General features: G+C 40.6%; 1 protein-coding gene across 4 annotated transcripts in view; it reads right to left on the bottom strand.

The window, feature by feature from the left end:
• The window catches only part of BRWD1 (bromodomain and WD repeat domain containing 1), a 131,159-nt gene that overhangs the window by 104,879 nt on the left and 10,213 nt on the right, over positions 1-16,067 (bottom strand). For all 4 annotated transcript variants that reach the window (XM_055279712.2, XM_055279713.2, XM_063640596.1 and 1 more), the window contains exons 5-8: positions 8,650-8,800; positions 6,487-6,585; positions 5,964-6,124; positions 4,361-4,582 (exon numbers count right to left, since the gene is read on the bottom strand). In XM_055279712.2, coding sequence (XP_055135687.2) covers positions 4,361-4,582; positions 5,964-6,124; positions 6,487-6,585; positions 8,650-8,800 — 633 coding nt within the window. The remainder of the gene's footprint in view (positions 1-4,360; positions 4,583-5,963; positions 6,125-6,486; positions 6,586-8,649; positions 8,801-16,067) is intronic.

Here is a 16,067-nt window from a genome sequence, read left to right as displayed (position 1 = left end):
CACATTCATTTTTTTTTTTGTCTTAACTCTTCATTCCTTCTTGCATCTCCAAGTTTCCACCTGGGATCACATCCGCCTAAGAATATTATTTAGAATTCCCTTTAATGTTGTTCCATTGCTAAGAAGTTCTCAGCTTGTCTAAATAGGTATTCAATATACTTTCATTCTTCAATGATATATTTTAATAGGTTCAGAATTATTGACTGGCATTTTCTATTAGCAATTTAAAAATATTACTTCTTTGTCTATCAACTTCCATTATTTCTATTAAGAAGCTAGCAATCAGGCTGGGCACGGTGGCTCACACCTGTAATCCCAGCACTTTGGGAGGCCGAGGCAGGCGGATCATGAGGTCAGGAGATCGAGACCATCTTGGCTAACACGGTGAAACCCCGTCTCTACTAAAAAATACAAAAAATTAGCCGGATGTGGTGGCGGCTGCCTGTAGTCCCAGCCACTTGGGAGGCTGAGGCAGAAGAATGGCGTGAACCCGGGAGCTGGAGCTTGCAGCGAGCTGAGATTGTGCCACTGCACTCCAGCCTGGGCAACAGAGTGAGACTCCATCTCAAAAAAACAAAAAAAAAAAGAAGAAGCTAGCAATCAGTCTTCTTATTAGTCCTCTAATTTTCCCTAGGGCTGCAATGATTACTCATTGTACTTGGTTCTATTTATTTTCTTCTGGCCTCAATTCCACTTCACTAATTCTCTCTTCAGTTTCATCAGTTGTGTTCAGATGCTGTTAAAATCACCCACTGAGGTTGGGCGAGGTGGCTCACACCTGTAATCCTAGCACTTTGGGAGGCCAAGGCAGGTGGATCACGACGTCAGGAGATCGAGACAATCCTGGCTAACACAGTGAAACCCCATCTCTACTAAAAATACAAAAAATTAGCCGGGCATGGTGGCACGTGCCTGTAGTCCCAGCTACTCGGGAGGCTGAGAGGCAGAAGAACTGCTTGAACCCATGAGGCAGAGGTTGTAGTGAGCCGAGATTGCACCACTGCACTCCAGCCTGGGCAACAGAGCGAGACTCCGTCTCAGAAAAAAAAAAAAAAATGTACTACTACCCAATTAGATTTTTCAGATATATTCAGTAGGTGATAAACGCACGTGAGTCCCCATTACAAGAAGAATCATTTCAGGGAAGACTAGAACTCCACTTTCAAAGAATTCCAAGATGATTTTAAGACAGGCACCCTCTCAAAGTATAAATTTTCTTATTTGCTGCTATATTGTCAACACATTCATATCAAACTATAAAATGTTAACTGTGAAACCTAGCAAGAATTTGAATTAATTTTCAAACTATAAAATCTTCCACAGAACAATATACTTAACTAAAAGTTAAGTACACAAACCAAAAATCTTGCTTAAACTTCCAAAATAAAACACTATCTCAGCAAGGCACGGTGGCTCAGGCTTATAATTCCAGCATTTTGGGAGGTGGAGGAAGAAGGACTGCTTGATCCTAGGAATTCAAGAACAGCCTGGACAACATGGCTAGATTCCATCCCTATAAAAAATTTTAAAAGCCGGGGCTGGTAGCACACACCTGTGGCCCTAGCTACTCGAGAGGTTGAGATGGGTACACCTTGACCCCAGGCTGAGGTTACAGTGAGCCATGACTGCACCACAGCACTCCGCCTGGGCCAAAAACAAAAAACAAAAACAAAAACCACTATCTCAATTATAACTATCTTCATCCCAAAATAGCTACTCACTCTCTTTTCTTTGAGAATACTGACTAGAACAAAAGTCGCCTTTTATCATAAAATTTCACACCAAATCCATTTAAGTGACCAGTAATATATAGCCTAGGTGAATGTGCATAAAAAAAATTGAACAACCACCAGTTTTAACCAAATTCTAATGAGACACCAATTTACCTTTAAAAGCCTTACAAATCAAACATAAAATAAAAGCCTGACAAATCATCTAACAATTTACTTCAGCCTAACCAAACCTAAGTTTCAAAAAATGATAGAAAAGCACTGAAACAGGGTAGTAGGGACAGCACTTGGCCCAATCCCACCAACATGTTTTTCCATATGTGACCACTGACCACGAGACATTTTGGTACCACTCCCACTGGCCTATACTCGCTGACCAGACCTTGTAAGTTGTCTAAAAAAACTAAAACAAGCAGCATTCCACCATGAATCCTACTAAGGAGAGTTAACTCTATTGCCCATACGTGCACAAGGCCAGGAGAAGGGCCAATCCTAACCCTGAGCCTCATTGTAATACTAAAACCTTCGCCCAGAGGGGCTTATCTGCCCCTCTCATCATGTGACATATGTGTTCGCATGATTCCTTAGTGCATCTGCACACCCTGTGCTCCATCCCACACATGCAATAACGTTCACCTACCTGACGAGTTATGCACATTACCCTCCTTAAGACACGGCAAGGCATTCCCCTGGGGAGCCAGCCAGAGAACCCTTCTTCCTTCACTGTCTCACTTATTCCCAATGTTTCAGGCATAGGTCTCTTTTTTTTGAGACAGTCTCCCTTTGTCACCCAGGCTGGAATGCACTGGTATGGTAACAGCTCACTGCAGCCTCAACCTCCTGGCTCAAGCAATCCCCCCTCAACCTCAGGAGTACTGAGACTACAGGCGTGTGCTACCTTGCCAAACTACTTTTCTGGGGGGATGGGGGGGTGGTAGGTGTCTCGCTAAGTTGCCCAGGCTGGGTCTCAAACCTGTGAGCTCAAGTGATCCTCCCACCTCAGCCTCCCTAAAGTGCTGAAATTAGAGGCATGAGCCACTGCTAGGCACAAGTCTTAATAAATCTCAGCATAAGTCTTAATAAATCTTGTCTGCGAAGTCTGCCTAGCCTCCTATTAATTTCTGTTACTGAGAGCCAAGAACCTTGCACTAATAAGAGTAACATTTTCTGTCCCTAATAACTAACAGATGTAAGGCAATGATCATCAGTGAGTAATACAGAAAAACACTAGACATTTTGTGCTTTCTGATGGAAGAACTTACATCTCAATGTGATCAACTCTCTATCAGTGATGAAATTCTCATACCCCCACCCCAGACGTTTTGAATCAGAAACTTTGGGAGTAGTGCCTAACAATGTTTTAATCAAGCCCTCCAGGGGATTCTCATGCACATTAAAGAGAACCACTGCTCTAGATCCAATAACCAACTTAATAGAAATACAGAGGAACATATTAAACTACTCCAACAGGATACAATTGGCAACATCCAAACTGTGGGGCAACTATAGATAACCTAGGTCCTTCAACAAAGAAACTGCAAGAGAATTTTTTTTAACTGCATAGGTAGGTGAAATTTATATTTTAAGTTTCTTTTATTCTATAGCAACCAATTGTAACATGCAGGCTTTGTTTTGCTCCTGATTCAAACAACCTAAATAAAATACCATTATGAGACAACTGGAAACTTGAACATCAATAAATAGTGTGATAATAGTGTTGTAGTTGTTTTAAAAAGGAATCTTTTCCTTCCATAACAGTTGTTATGAAAAAAAGTGGGGAGGGGAATCCTTACCTTTTACAAATACAGAATGAAATATTTGCAGAAGAAATGATATAAAATCTAGGATTTGCTTTAGGTACAAGATGAAGCAGTTAGGAAAGAATTGGCCATGGGTTGACAGATACATAGGGGTTTATACTATTCTGTCTACTCTGTATAGGTTCAAAATTATCCTCTGCTTATTGTGGAAAAAAAAAAAAACTAAGTATTTTGGTAAATTAAATCAACTAAGCAGCCAGGCACGGTGGCTCACGCCTGTAATCCCAGCACTTTGAGAGGCCAAGCCGCGCAGGTTACTTGAGGTCAGGAGTTTGAGACCAGCCTGCCCAACATGGTGAAACCCTGTCTCTACTAAAAATACAAAAATTAGCCAGGTGTGGTGGTGGACACCTGTAATTCTACCTACTCAGGAGGCTGAGGCACAAGAATTGCTTGAACCCGGGAGGCAGAGGTTGTAGCGAGCTGAGATCACACCACTGCACTCCAACCTGGGCAACAGAACAAGACTCAGTCTCAAAAAAAAAAAAAAAAAAAAAAAAAAAAATCAACTTAGCAAAATCCACAAGTTTTAAAGTTGAAAAATAATTAATCTATCACCAGTTTCTAATTGACACTCATCCGGTTCAACCATAAACCCCAAAATATCAATAAGCCTTCATGTAAATATGCATTAGATCTTCATTTCATCAGCCTTCCATGATTTGTGGAAGTATCAATGATTATCATTTCTCTTACTTAAAAGATATAGTTACTAATACACATCTTACTATTTCTCAATTCCAAAGAAACTGTTTTAAAGAAAAATGTGAAACTATATATAGGAATGTGCCCACTAAGCTAGAAGTTTACCTGTAAAGATGTAATTGATCCTGTGTGTCCTTGGAGCACAGCAACTGGGGCACAAGTTCTCAAGCACCACACTCTAATAATTTTATCACAGCTCCCCGCAGCAATCATTGTATTCTCATAGTTTACTGCCATATCTGAAATTTCTGCAGAATGACCTCTTAATGTAGATAACAAGCAGCCATTATGTGTTGACCAAATCTTTACCAAACAGTCATCTGAACCCTAAGAAAAAATATATCCAAAAATTTATGTTAGTACAGCAAATCTTTTAAATAATATTAAAAGAATACCTTTTATATGCCATCCAAATTAACTTTCTTTAACTTCTCTCTTTCCAACTATAGAATACTCTGTTATTTATGTAATAAATTATGACTTATGGTCAGAACACTTACGGAATAACAGTATTTTTCTTTAAGGCAAAGAAAGTCTACATAAAGATACTGCCGAGTTATCATTTCTACGGGTCAGACTCCATTATCAATACTATTTTCCCCCAAGTTCTCTGCAAAGTAGTAAGCCCAACTCAAAGTTCACGGCTCTCTTATATCAACTAACAATGGTTAAATGCTAGTCTAGACCGGGCACAGTGGCTCACACCTGTAATCCCAACACTTTGGGAGGCCCAGGTGGGCAGATCACAAGGTCAGGAGATTGAGACCGTCCTGGCTAAGGCAGTGGAACCTCGTCTCTACTAAAAAATACAAAAAATTAGCCAGGCGTGGTGGCTAGCACCTGTAGTCCCAGCTACTAGAGAGGCTGAGGCAGGAGAATGGTGTGAATCCAGGAGGTGGGGCTTGCAGTGAGCGGAGATTGCGCCACTGCACTCCAGCCTAGGCGACAGAGCAAGACTCCATCTCAAAAAAAAAAAAAAAAAAAGTCTATTCACATCAAGCTAAATAATGTGATGAATATTCATAGTGTGAGAAACAGGACTAAGTGGCAATCCCAAAAACAAACAAAAGTGGTGGGAATAGCCTCCTCACAAACAACACAGTCTCAAGTTTACAGTACTAGCCAGCACCCATTCAAGAAACATTTGATTATCTACTCTTGAATTGTACACCCACAAAATGAAAGTTAAACTTCTCACCTATCCTAATTTACCCTTAAAACATTAAAATGATAAATTTAAATTTTTTTCAGATAGGTTTTTAATACTTACTTGAACACTAATGGGTTATTTTATAATCAACCCATTTTCCTGAACCAGTGATTAATGTGAACATGAATCACTTGTAGAGGTCTGAGGAGCTTTTTATCTTGGGGGGTTTACAGTTAACACATATATTTCATTACAATGTAATCTAATTCAGTAAGCCTAGAATGTGCTAGAGGGAAAGTATTAGGTATGTCTATTTTTAAGCATCCTTAAATATCACATTTAAGAACCACTACTCTAAATCACTGTCCTTCAAAACAGTACAGAGTCCTATCTTCGGCCGAAGCACTTATTAAAAATACAAATTCGTGAGACCCACACTGTACCTACTGAGTCAAAATCTCTGAGGATGGGAAACAGAAACTAAGATTTCCTAGATGATTCTGAAGCACACTAAAGTACTCTAGATGACATCAAATCAAGTTTAAAATTTTAACTCACTGTAAAGATTCTATGTCCTGTCCTATCAAATGCTACACAGTAAACAGCAGATAGATGTCCGAGAATCCTTCTGTGCATTTTTATATGCTGATACATAGTTCCTGGAAATGCTGTACTAAAAGTGGAACACCCTGTGAGTTGTTTTCCTCGATGTATCTCCACTAGGAAATAAAAACAATGAAAATGGTTAAGGGAGAGCCAATAAGGAAAAATCAAAGAAAAACTCGAATAACAATTTCTAGAGGGTCACAAAAATCTATGTTCAAGAAGCCCTAATGACACAATTTCTTCTCAGTTCTATTCTTCTATATTCACTAACACAGACTTCTTACTACAAAAAGACTTTTTTATTAATTTTATTTTTAGTAATTATTTTAACAATAATTTGACATTTGATACTTATTACTATTAAAGCAACATTTCAACCAGTATTTCCTTTTAAATTTTAATACAGCATTTATAAAGGTTGTTGAGAAATTTAAAAAGAATTATTTCAGGCATCTCAAAGGCCAACCTTACTTACCAAGATTTGGTGGGGAACCATAATTCACTGGCATTTCAGGAGGTCTTCCTCTATGAAGAGCAGCAAAGGCAGAGCCCTTCCAAACTGTGTGCCTGCAGTCTTTAAAATGAATTTTAGATACACATAAAATCTTGAAAGTTAACCCCAAGAAAGATTTTATAGAATACTTACGTATATTGTAATAAACTGTTTATTCAACATTTTACCAACTAATATACTTTAACAGAAAAGCCCTGGAGGTTTATTAGACTATTTCTGAAGAAAAAGAAAATTAAGACATCTCAGATACAGCAGCAACAACAACTAACATTTGTGTAGCACTTTACAATTCACAAAGTGCTTTCAACATACATTAGCTCATTGAATCCTCACAACAACCCTGTGAGGTAGGTATTTTTGCCAATTTACAAGTGAGGTAACTGAGGCTCAAAGGTTCCAGGACCTTTAAAGAGATCCACAGCAAATGATTGGTAAAGATGGACCATAAAACCAGATCTTTTGACTCCAAGTCCCATTTAATGCCAAGTGTTTATTTTTCAATGTAGAATTATATCATACAATACTAAAGATAAAAGGTCTTACAACTGATCCAACTTTTCAAAAATGGAAGCTTTTATAAGGAAAAAGTTCTTTGATTTATATGAAAATTCATGACTTGTTCAGTTTTAAAATTAATTTGGCCAATACTGCCATGACTTTAGTCTCTATCTTTAGGAAGTACCAATAAATTATATAGCTTTCCCTTCATTTTAGGATCACAGAAAATCCTCTACTGAAGAGCACATACGTAGGATCTGTGACTCTGAAAACTAATTCAAAGTCCATCCCTCCTTGACCTACCAGCAAATGCACTAAGAAAAAAATGTCTGCCCTCCTCTATAGGAGACAGCAGCAGAACATAGGTTTGAAGCAGTCACACTGTGCCAGAAATTAGTTTCTTCATAACTCAAAGAAAGGGAAGGCATCATACTAAACCTCTACTGAGCCTCGGGTGCCCCAAACTAACAGACATATTGCATTTTACATGAATGGATTCATTACCACTATCATGACCAAAGAGCAGTTACAAGGCATCCTCCTGGGGTACCAGTACAAAACAAATAGAAAATATGCCCCTACCCTAGGGCAGCTTGCTGAAGACTCTTCTAAGGTCTGGCCAGTTCTAAATCACTGCTCATCACAAAACAACGACATGGAGCTTGACACAAGTAGAGAAAACAAAGGAAAACAGGCTACCAATTAACTACCATATAACCAGCTAAAATAGAATAATTACAAAGTGAATAGGGACACAGAAGAGGAAGAATATAAACAGTTTCCTGATTAGTGCCACAGGCTGACATGGCTAGAGCACTAAGAAACAACTAAAGCTAACAAACCAGTCTGGCACACAACTAAGAGGGAGGGGTGTTCTTTCTCAGTTAAGCTTTATACTGGTGGTGCAGCTAAGAGTAGCATCACATCAGCAATAGCTCGTAATAAAAAATAATCATGGGATGAACTTGATGTATACTCAGGATCAGAAGAACCAACAATCTTTGCCCATTAGCAGTTTAGCCACATGTACACATATATTATATCACATACATATACTTAGTCTAAGTCATATATACCAAGCTAACAGAAAAAGAATAGCAATTTCAAACATTTTGCTAACACATAACTTGGCAAAAAAATTAAATTAGTAAAAAAAGAACCATGCAATTTTACATGTTTGGTGCTTGTTTTCAAGCTGCTACCAAATTTAGAAAATCACTTCCCTTTATAACAAAGGGCTTTCAGAAGCTAAATATCAAATGAAATACCTCTAGCATTTAAAGAGTTTATTAGACACATACAATTACATTCAATGAAGTTATGAGTGAGCTACAAAATGGAAAATTAAGAACTCACATTGATAAAACCTCAAACAACATCTCAGAATAAATTCAAGCTTTTTAGCTTAACATCTATATCTTTATCAACTTTTTAATGCAGAAGGACCCATTAAACACTTATGTAATAAAATTCAATGTTCTATGCTAAATGCAGAGAATTTTATAGTCCACAGCATGATTTATAGTTACATTATCACCTTTCTTCCACAATGCTTACATTACTTCACAATTATAATAATTATTAGGCTATTAATACAAAGCAGAACACTTCTTCAAATTAAGGTACCTTTTGCTGTACGTAGCAAAGACTGCCTTCCTGCACCAAGTAAAGAAGTGACTCTTGAAATACTGGGTGGAATTTCTTTATCCAACATAGGACCGATGCGCTGGCAGATTTGCAACAGATGATCAGGAGCCACATGCTTATTGGACAAGACCTAGTTGGAGAGCAAGTTTTAATGACAACAGTTTAATAATATCAAAAACTATTAAATAGGGATAAGTCTGGCAAAATGTGAAAAACATACACTGAAAACTGTAAAACATGCTGAGAGAAATTAAAGACAACTTAAATAAGCAATAAGCTGATCTACAGATTTGATCTACAGATTCAAACCTGTAACACTCAAAACTTCAGCAAGATTTTTTTTTTGTAGAAATTGACAATTTTGTTCTAAAATTTATATGCAAATGACCTGGAAAAGCACCTCTGAAAAAGAACAAAGGTTGCAGAGCTAACAAAACTTAATTTCAAGACTTGAAATCAAGACTTTACTCAAAATTGCACTAACTGGGCCGGGCATGGTGACTCACACCTGTAATCTCAGCACTTTGGAAGGCCAAGGCAGGTGGATCACTTGAGGTCAGGAGTTCGAGACCAGCCTGACCAACATGGTGAAACCCCCATCTCTACTAAAAATACAAAATTAGCCAGGCATGGTGGTGCACGCCTGTAGTCCCAGCTACTTGAGAGGCTAAGGCAGGAGAATCACTTGAACCCAGGAGGTAGAGGTTGCAGTAAGCCAGGATCGTGCCATTGCACTCTAGTCTGGGCAACAAGAAAAAAGAAAAAAAAATATTACACTAACTCGCCTGTCTCAAAAAAAAAAAAAAAAAAAAAACACGCTAACTGGCCTGTAAGTGAAGCATACATCTTTGAGAGAGATGTTAAGATATCAAAGATCCTACAAGACATCATTTAGTATCTAAATCATGGATAACTGGTTCTCAACAATATACTAGGCAGTAAAAAACATTAATTCTTTCGGTAAGTACTGACAGACTACTAGGTGCCAGGAACCAAAAGTGAATATACCTATAGATAACTATAGACAAATATATGTCTCTCATAATTTTAAATGAAAAATAATCATTTATTTACTCCAACGTAAAAGATAAAAGATATTGCTCTCATCTCTACAATAAGAATAGGCTGGATAAACTTTAAAAAATGTATAAACCCATCACAGCTGAAGAAACAAAATCTACATTAACTAATCCCAGAAATACAAGCTTTTCTGGGAACAGAAAAGGGACTCAGGCCGGGCGCGGTGGCTCACGCTTGTAATCCCAACACTTTGGGAGGCCGAGGCAGGTGGATCACTGGAGGTCAAGAGTTCGAGACCAGCCTGGCGGAAATGGTGAAATCCCCTCTCTACTAAAAAAAAAAAAAAAAAAAACACAAAAATTAGCTGGGTGTGGTGGTGGACACCTGTAATCCCAGCTACTTAGGAGGCTGAGGTATGAAATCACTAGAACCTGGGAGGCGGAGGTTGCAGTGAACCAAGATCATGCCATAGCACTCCACAGCCTGGGCGACAAGAGTGAAACTCCATCTCAAAAAAATAAATAAATAAAGTTAAAGAAAAGGGACTCATAGCTGCTTACATCCCTAGCAGAGAGGCAGGAAGAACCGACCTCAGACAAGAATAAGAAAAAACCACTCAAACCTCTAACAAACTTAATGACTACTTGTGGCCAGCATGACTGATTAGAATCCTAAGGAGCCTCAGTTACAGTGAGTCTGCACACCTACCACAATTTTTTCCCATAGGCCTTCACCAACTGCATAGGGCCCAAACACTAAAGCCAGGGCAGCCCTGGAAGAAACCTTACATTCCAAATGCACTGCAGAGGCCCTCCTAAGGCTGGAGATAGAACAGAGTGGAGAATGATCTCTTCTGACATGGAAAGCCTAGAGCAGAATGGCAAGGCAGAGCAAACTTTATAACAACCTAAAAAGTTGGCAGTCAGGTACAAAGTAGAACAAGATCTCACAAAGTATGGAAAGGTGGCAACTCCAATGTAAAAAATAAGACATCTCAGGAATTTCACGAGGGCCAAATGTCAAACTCTGCTGGAAGGGAAAGTATTGATGCCACCCTCAAAGCATGGAAAGCCAGTGATTTACTGAATGTAACAAAGCTCAGAGATGACCATTTACAAATAAGATTGACCCTGTCTCACACACTAACTGCTTGAGAAAAGAGCACATCTTTACCAGAGGTAAATACATTACTACAGCCTCTACTCTTTTTACATAAAAAGTTACAGCATACCTTAAAAAAATGATGAGATACACAACAAAGCTAGATATATGACCCATGGTCAAGAGGTGAAATGGTCAATAGAAGCAGACCTAGAGATGGCCCAGATGTTCAAAAATGCTTAGCTGTTATTTCTCCAAACTACTTCTCCCCTCTATCCTTTCCACTTGGGACTTTAATTACACATTAGACTATTTGATATCATACCACTTATTCGAAAAGCTCAGAGAACCCAAGCAAAATAAATGCAAAGAAAACCCACTTTGGGAGGCCAAGGCAGGCAGATCACGAGGTCAGGAGATCCGAGACCATCCTGGCTAACACAGTGAAACCCCGTCTCTAATAAAAATACAAAAAAATTAGCCAGGCGTGGTGGCAGATGCCTGTAGTCCCAGCTGCTGGGGAGGCTGAGGCAGGAGAATGGCATGAACGCAGGAAGCGGAGCTTGCAATGAGTCAAGATGGCGCCACCGCACTCCAGCCTGGGTGACAGAGCAAGGCTCCCACAAAAAAAAAAAAAAAAAAAAAAGGAAACCACCTAGGTGCACATGTGAAAGACAGCTTCTGACACGCCCTCTAATAGTGCCCAAACCTCTTGGTAGTCAGACTTGTGAAATCCCCTCCTCAGTTACTTCAGAAAACAGTAACACTGAGAGGATACTACTTCTATGATTAGGTTACAACTGTGACTTCTGTCTCGCTAAGACTCTACTGCCTTGTCAGCTTTCATCTTTTGTTAACTCAAGCTATCACAGTGGAAAGACCAAAAGGGCGAGGAACTGAGGGTGGCCAATAGTCAGGTAGAAATGAGGCCCTCAGTCAAACAACCCTCCAGGAACCGAATCCTGCCAAAACTACATGAGCTTGGAAGCCTATTCCTCCCCCGTCAAGCCTTCAGCTAAAACCCCAGCTCTGCCAACATTTTGACTGCACCTTCACAGAAAAGGAGACAGGGAACCCATCCAAGCAGTGTCTGGACCGCTGACTTACAGAAACTGGCAGATAATAACAAATCAATGTAGTTTTAAGCCGCTAAATTTTGGGGTAATTTGTTATACAGCAATAGATCATGACTACAGGACAACATCGTAAAACTGCTGAAAATCAAAGACAAAATAAAAATCTTAAAAGCAACCAGGCCAAAAAAACATATTTTCAAAGGAGCAATAAGACTGCTAAATTTTCAACATTAGGAAGGCATAAGGCAGTAGGACATCTTTAATGTGCTGAAAAAAAAAAAAAAAAAAAAAAAAAAAGACTATGAACCAGAATTCCATAGCTACTGAAGTCACTGTCAACAAACCTTTGTTAAAAAGCTTTTTTTTTTTTTTTTTGAGACAGTCTTGCTCCGTTGCCCAGGTTGGAGTGTAGTGGCCCCAATCCTGGATCACTGCAACCTCCACCTCCCAGGTTGAAGCAGTTCTCCTGCCTCGGCCTCCCAAGTAGCTGGGATTACAAGCACACGCCGCCACACCCAGCTAATTTTTGTATTTTTAGTAGAGAAGGGGTTTCACCATGTTGGCCAGGCTGGTCTCGAACTCCTGACCTCAGGTAATCCACCCGCCTTGGCCTCCCAAAGTGCTGGGATTACAGGTGTGAGCCACCAAGCCCGGCCAAACCTTCATTAAAAGAAATAACAAAATAAGTTCTGCAGACAGAAGAAAAATTACCACAAATAGGTCCCATGGAACTGGAGGAAGAAATTTAAAATACCAGAAAAGATGTATAGGTAGGTAAGCAAGTGAATATTGACTTTAAAACAACAGTAATAACATCTTGAAATTTTTATAATATGTGGTAAGGCCAGGCTGAGAGCAGTGGCTCAGACTTATAATCTCAGCACTTTGGAAAGCTGAAGTGGGCGGATCACCTGAGGTCAGGAGTTCAAGACCAGCCTGGCTAACAAGGCGAAACCCCACCTCTACTAAAAATACAAAAATTAGCCAGGCATGGTGGCACATGCCTGTAATCCCAGCTACTTGGGAGGCTGAGGCACAAGAATCACTTGAATCTGGGAGGTAGAAGTTGCAGTGAGCCAAGGTCACACCACTGCACTCATACCTAGGTGACAGAGTGAGATCCCGTCTTAAAAAAGGTAAGGCCATGCATGGTGGCTCATGCCTGTAATCCCAGCACTTTGGGAGGCCCAGGCAGGTGGATAACTTGAGGCCAAGAGTTCAAGACTAGCCTGGGCAACGTGGAAAAACCTCATCTCTACTAAAAATACAGAAAGTAGCTGGGTGTGGTGGCATGCTCCTGCAATTCCAGCTACTTGGGAGGCTGAGGCAGGAGAATTGCTTGAACCCAGGAGACAAAGGTTGCAGTGAGCTGAGATCACACCACCACACTCCAGCCTGCACAACAGAGTGAGACTCAGTCTCAAAAAAAAAAAAAAAAACGATTACTAGCTCAAAGCGACGGGATGGTGACAAATAACAGTTATAACTTCATTTATTTGGGAAGTGGTAAAGGAACTAATTTAAAGTAATGTATATTGGTAATGTATATTGAAACCTCTAGGGAAGCCATCAAAAGAATAATAAAAGGATATATAACTAAAAAGAAATAGAGCCGGGCGCGGTGGCTCACGCTTGTAATCCCAGCACTTTGGGAGGCCAAGGCGGGTGGATCACGAGGTCAGGAGATCGAGACCACGGTGAAACCCCGTCTCTACTAAAAATACAAAAAATTAGCCCGGCGTGGTGGCGGGCGCCTGTAGTCCCAGCTACTCGGAGAGGATGAGGCAGGAGAATGGCGTGAACCCGGGAGGCGGAGCTTGCAGTGAGCCGAGATTGCGCCACTGCACTCCAGCCTGGGCGACAGAGCAAGACTCCGTCTCAAAAAAAAAAAAAAAAGAAATAGAGAGGCCGGGTGCAGTGACTAGCACCTGTAATCCCAGCACTTTGGGAGGCCAAGACAGGTGGATCACTAATGGTCAGGAGTTCAAGACCAGCCTGGTGAATGTGGTGAAACCCCATTTCTACTAAAAATACAAAGATTAGCCGGGCATGGTAGCAGGCGACTGTAATCTCAGCTACTTGAGAGGCTGAGGCAGGAGAATCGCTTGAGCCCGGGAGGCAGAGATTGCAGTAAGCCAAGATCACGCAACTGCGCCCCAGCCTGGGCAAGAGAGCAAGACTCCATCTCCAAAAAAAAAAAAAAAAAAAAAAGTTATTAAAAAAATGAAGAAAGAAAGAATAGTTAGTCCAAGCAAGGTCCACTTTGGGAGGCTGAGGGCAGATCACTTGAGCTCAAGAGTTCCAGACCAGCCTGGGCAACATGGCAAAACCCCATCTCTACCAAAAAAAAGCCAGGTGAGGCCAGGTGCAGTGGCTCATGCCTGTAATCCCAGCACTTTGGGAGGCCGAAGCGGGCAGATCACAAGGTCAGGAGATTGAGACCATCCTGGCTAACACGGTGAAACCCCATCTCTACCAAAAATACAAAAATTAGCTGGGCGGGGTGGCGGGCGCCTGCAGTCCCAGCTACTTGGGAGGCTGAGGCAGGAGAATGGCATGAACCCGGGAAGCGGAGCTTGCAATGAGCCAAGACAGTGCCACTGCACTTCAGCACGGGCGACAGAGCAAGACCCTGTCTCAAAAAAAAAAAAAAAAAAAAAATAGCCAGGTGTGGTGATGCGTGCCTGTGGTTCCAGCTACTCAGGAGACTAAGGTTGGAAGATGGCTTGAGCCCAAGAGGCTGAGGCTGCAGTGAGCTGTGATCATGCCACCGTACTTCAGCCTGGGTGACAGAGTGAGACCCTGTCTCAGAAAAAGAGAAAAAAGAAAGAAATACAGAATAAGTAGTCGCCAGGCGCGGTGGCTCACACCTGTAATCCCAGCACTATGGGAGCCTGAGGGGGGTGGATCACCTGAGGTCAGGAGCTCGAGACCAGCCTGGCCAACATGGTGAAACCCCGTTTCTATTAAAAATACAAAATGAGCCAGGCGTGGTGGCAGGTGCCTGTAATCCCAGCTACTCAGGAGGCTGAGGCAGGAGAATCACTTGAACCTGAGAGGCGGAGGTCGCAGTAAGCCGAGATTGCACCATTGCACTCCAGGCTGGGCAACCAGAGTGAAACTCTTTCTCAAAAAAAAAAAAAAAAAAGAAATACAGAATAAGTAGAATACTTTTTACCTTTTTGAAATCTTGCTGTCATCTTAAAATAATACTTGATTAATCAAAAAAAAAAACATGAGAGAAGGAATAAAGAAGAAATGAAATAAAGAACAGATAAACTTAAACCCAATTATGTTTATGTTAAATACAAATGAGCAAGGCACAGTGGCTCACACCTATAATCCCAGCACTTTCGGAAGCCAAGGTGGGAGGACTGTCTGAGTCCAAGAGTTCAAGATGAGCCTAGGCCATATAGTGAGACACTGTCTCTACAAAAAAAAATTTTTTTAATTAGCCGGCCATGATGGCACACACCTATAGACTCGGCTACTCAAGAGGGTTAGGCAGGAGGATCCCTTGAACCCAGGAGGTCAAAGTTGCAGTGTGCCATGATCATGCCACTGCACTTCACCCTGGGCAACAAAGTGAGAACTTGTCTGGAAAAAAAAAAAAAAAAAAATTACAAATGACCAAAACATCACTAAAAGAATGCACATAAAACCACATGCTGTTTATGGGAGATAAACTTTAAATATGCAAACAAAGAAAGGTTGAAAGGAAAAGGATAGAAAAAGATACACTGTGCCATCGCTAACCAAAAGAAAGTTGGTGTGGCTGTATTAATGTAAGGCAAAGTAGATGGGAAGACAAGAAAATTATAATGAATAAAGCATTTTCTAATATTTAAGGTCAATTCAATAGGAAAACAAAAATCCTAAATTTGAATGTACCTAATAACAGCTTCAAAAAGGACAAAAAGAGCAACAAATCCACAATCATATTTGGAGATTTTTTTTTTTTTTTTTTTTGAGATGGAGTCTTGCTCTGTCGCCCAGGCTGGAGTGCAATGGCGCAATCTCTGCTCACTGTAACCTCCGCCTCCTGGATTCAAGCAATTCTCTTGCCTCAGCCTCCCAAGTAGCTGGGACTACAGGCATGTACCATCATGCCTGGCTAATTTTTGTATTTTTAGTAGAGACGGGTTTCACAAGGTTCACCAGGCTGGTCTTGAACTCCTGACCTCAAGTGATCTGCCCACC

This window comes from Symphalangus syndactylus, chromosome 5 (genome assembly GCF_028878055.3).
Source record: "Symphalangus syndactylus isolate Jambi chromosome 5, NHGRI_mSymSyn1-v2.1_pri, whole genome shotgun sequence".
NCBI classification, from domain to species: Eukaryota; Metazoa; Chordata; class Mammalia; order Primates; family Hylobatidae; genus Symphalangus; species Symphalangus syndactylus.
This window is presented reverse-complemented; position numbering and strand designations above follow the sequence as displayed.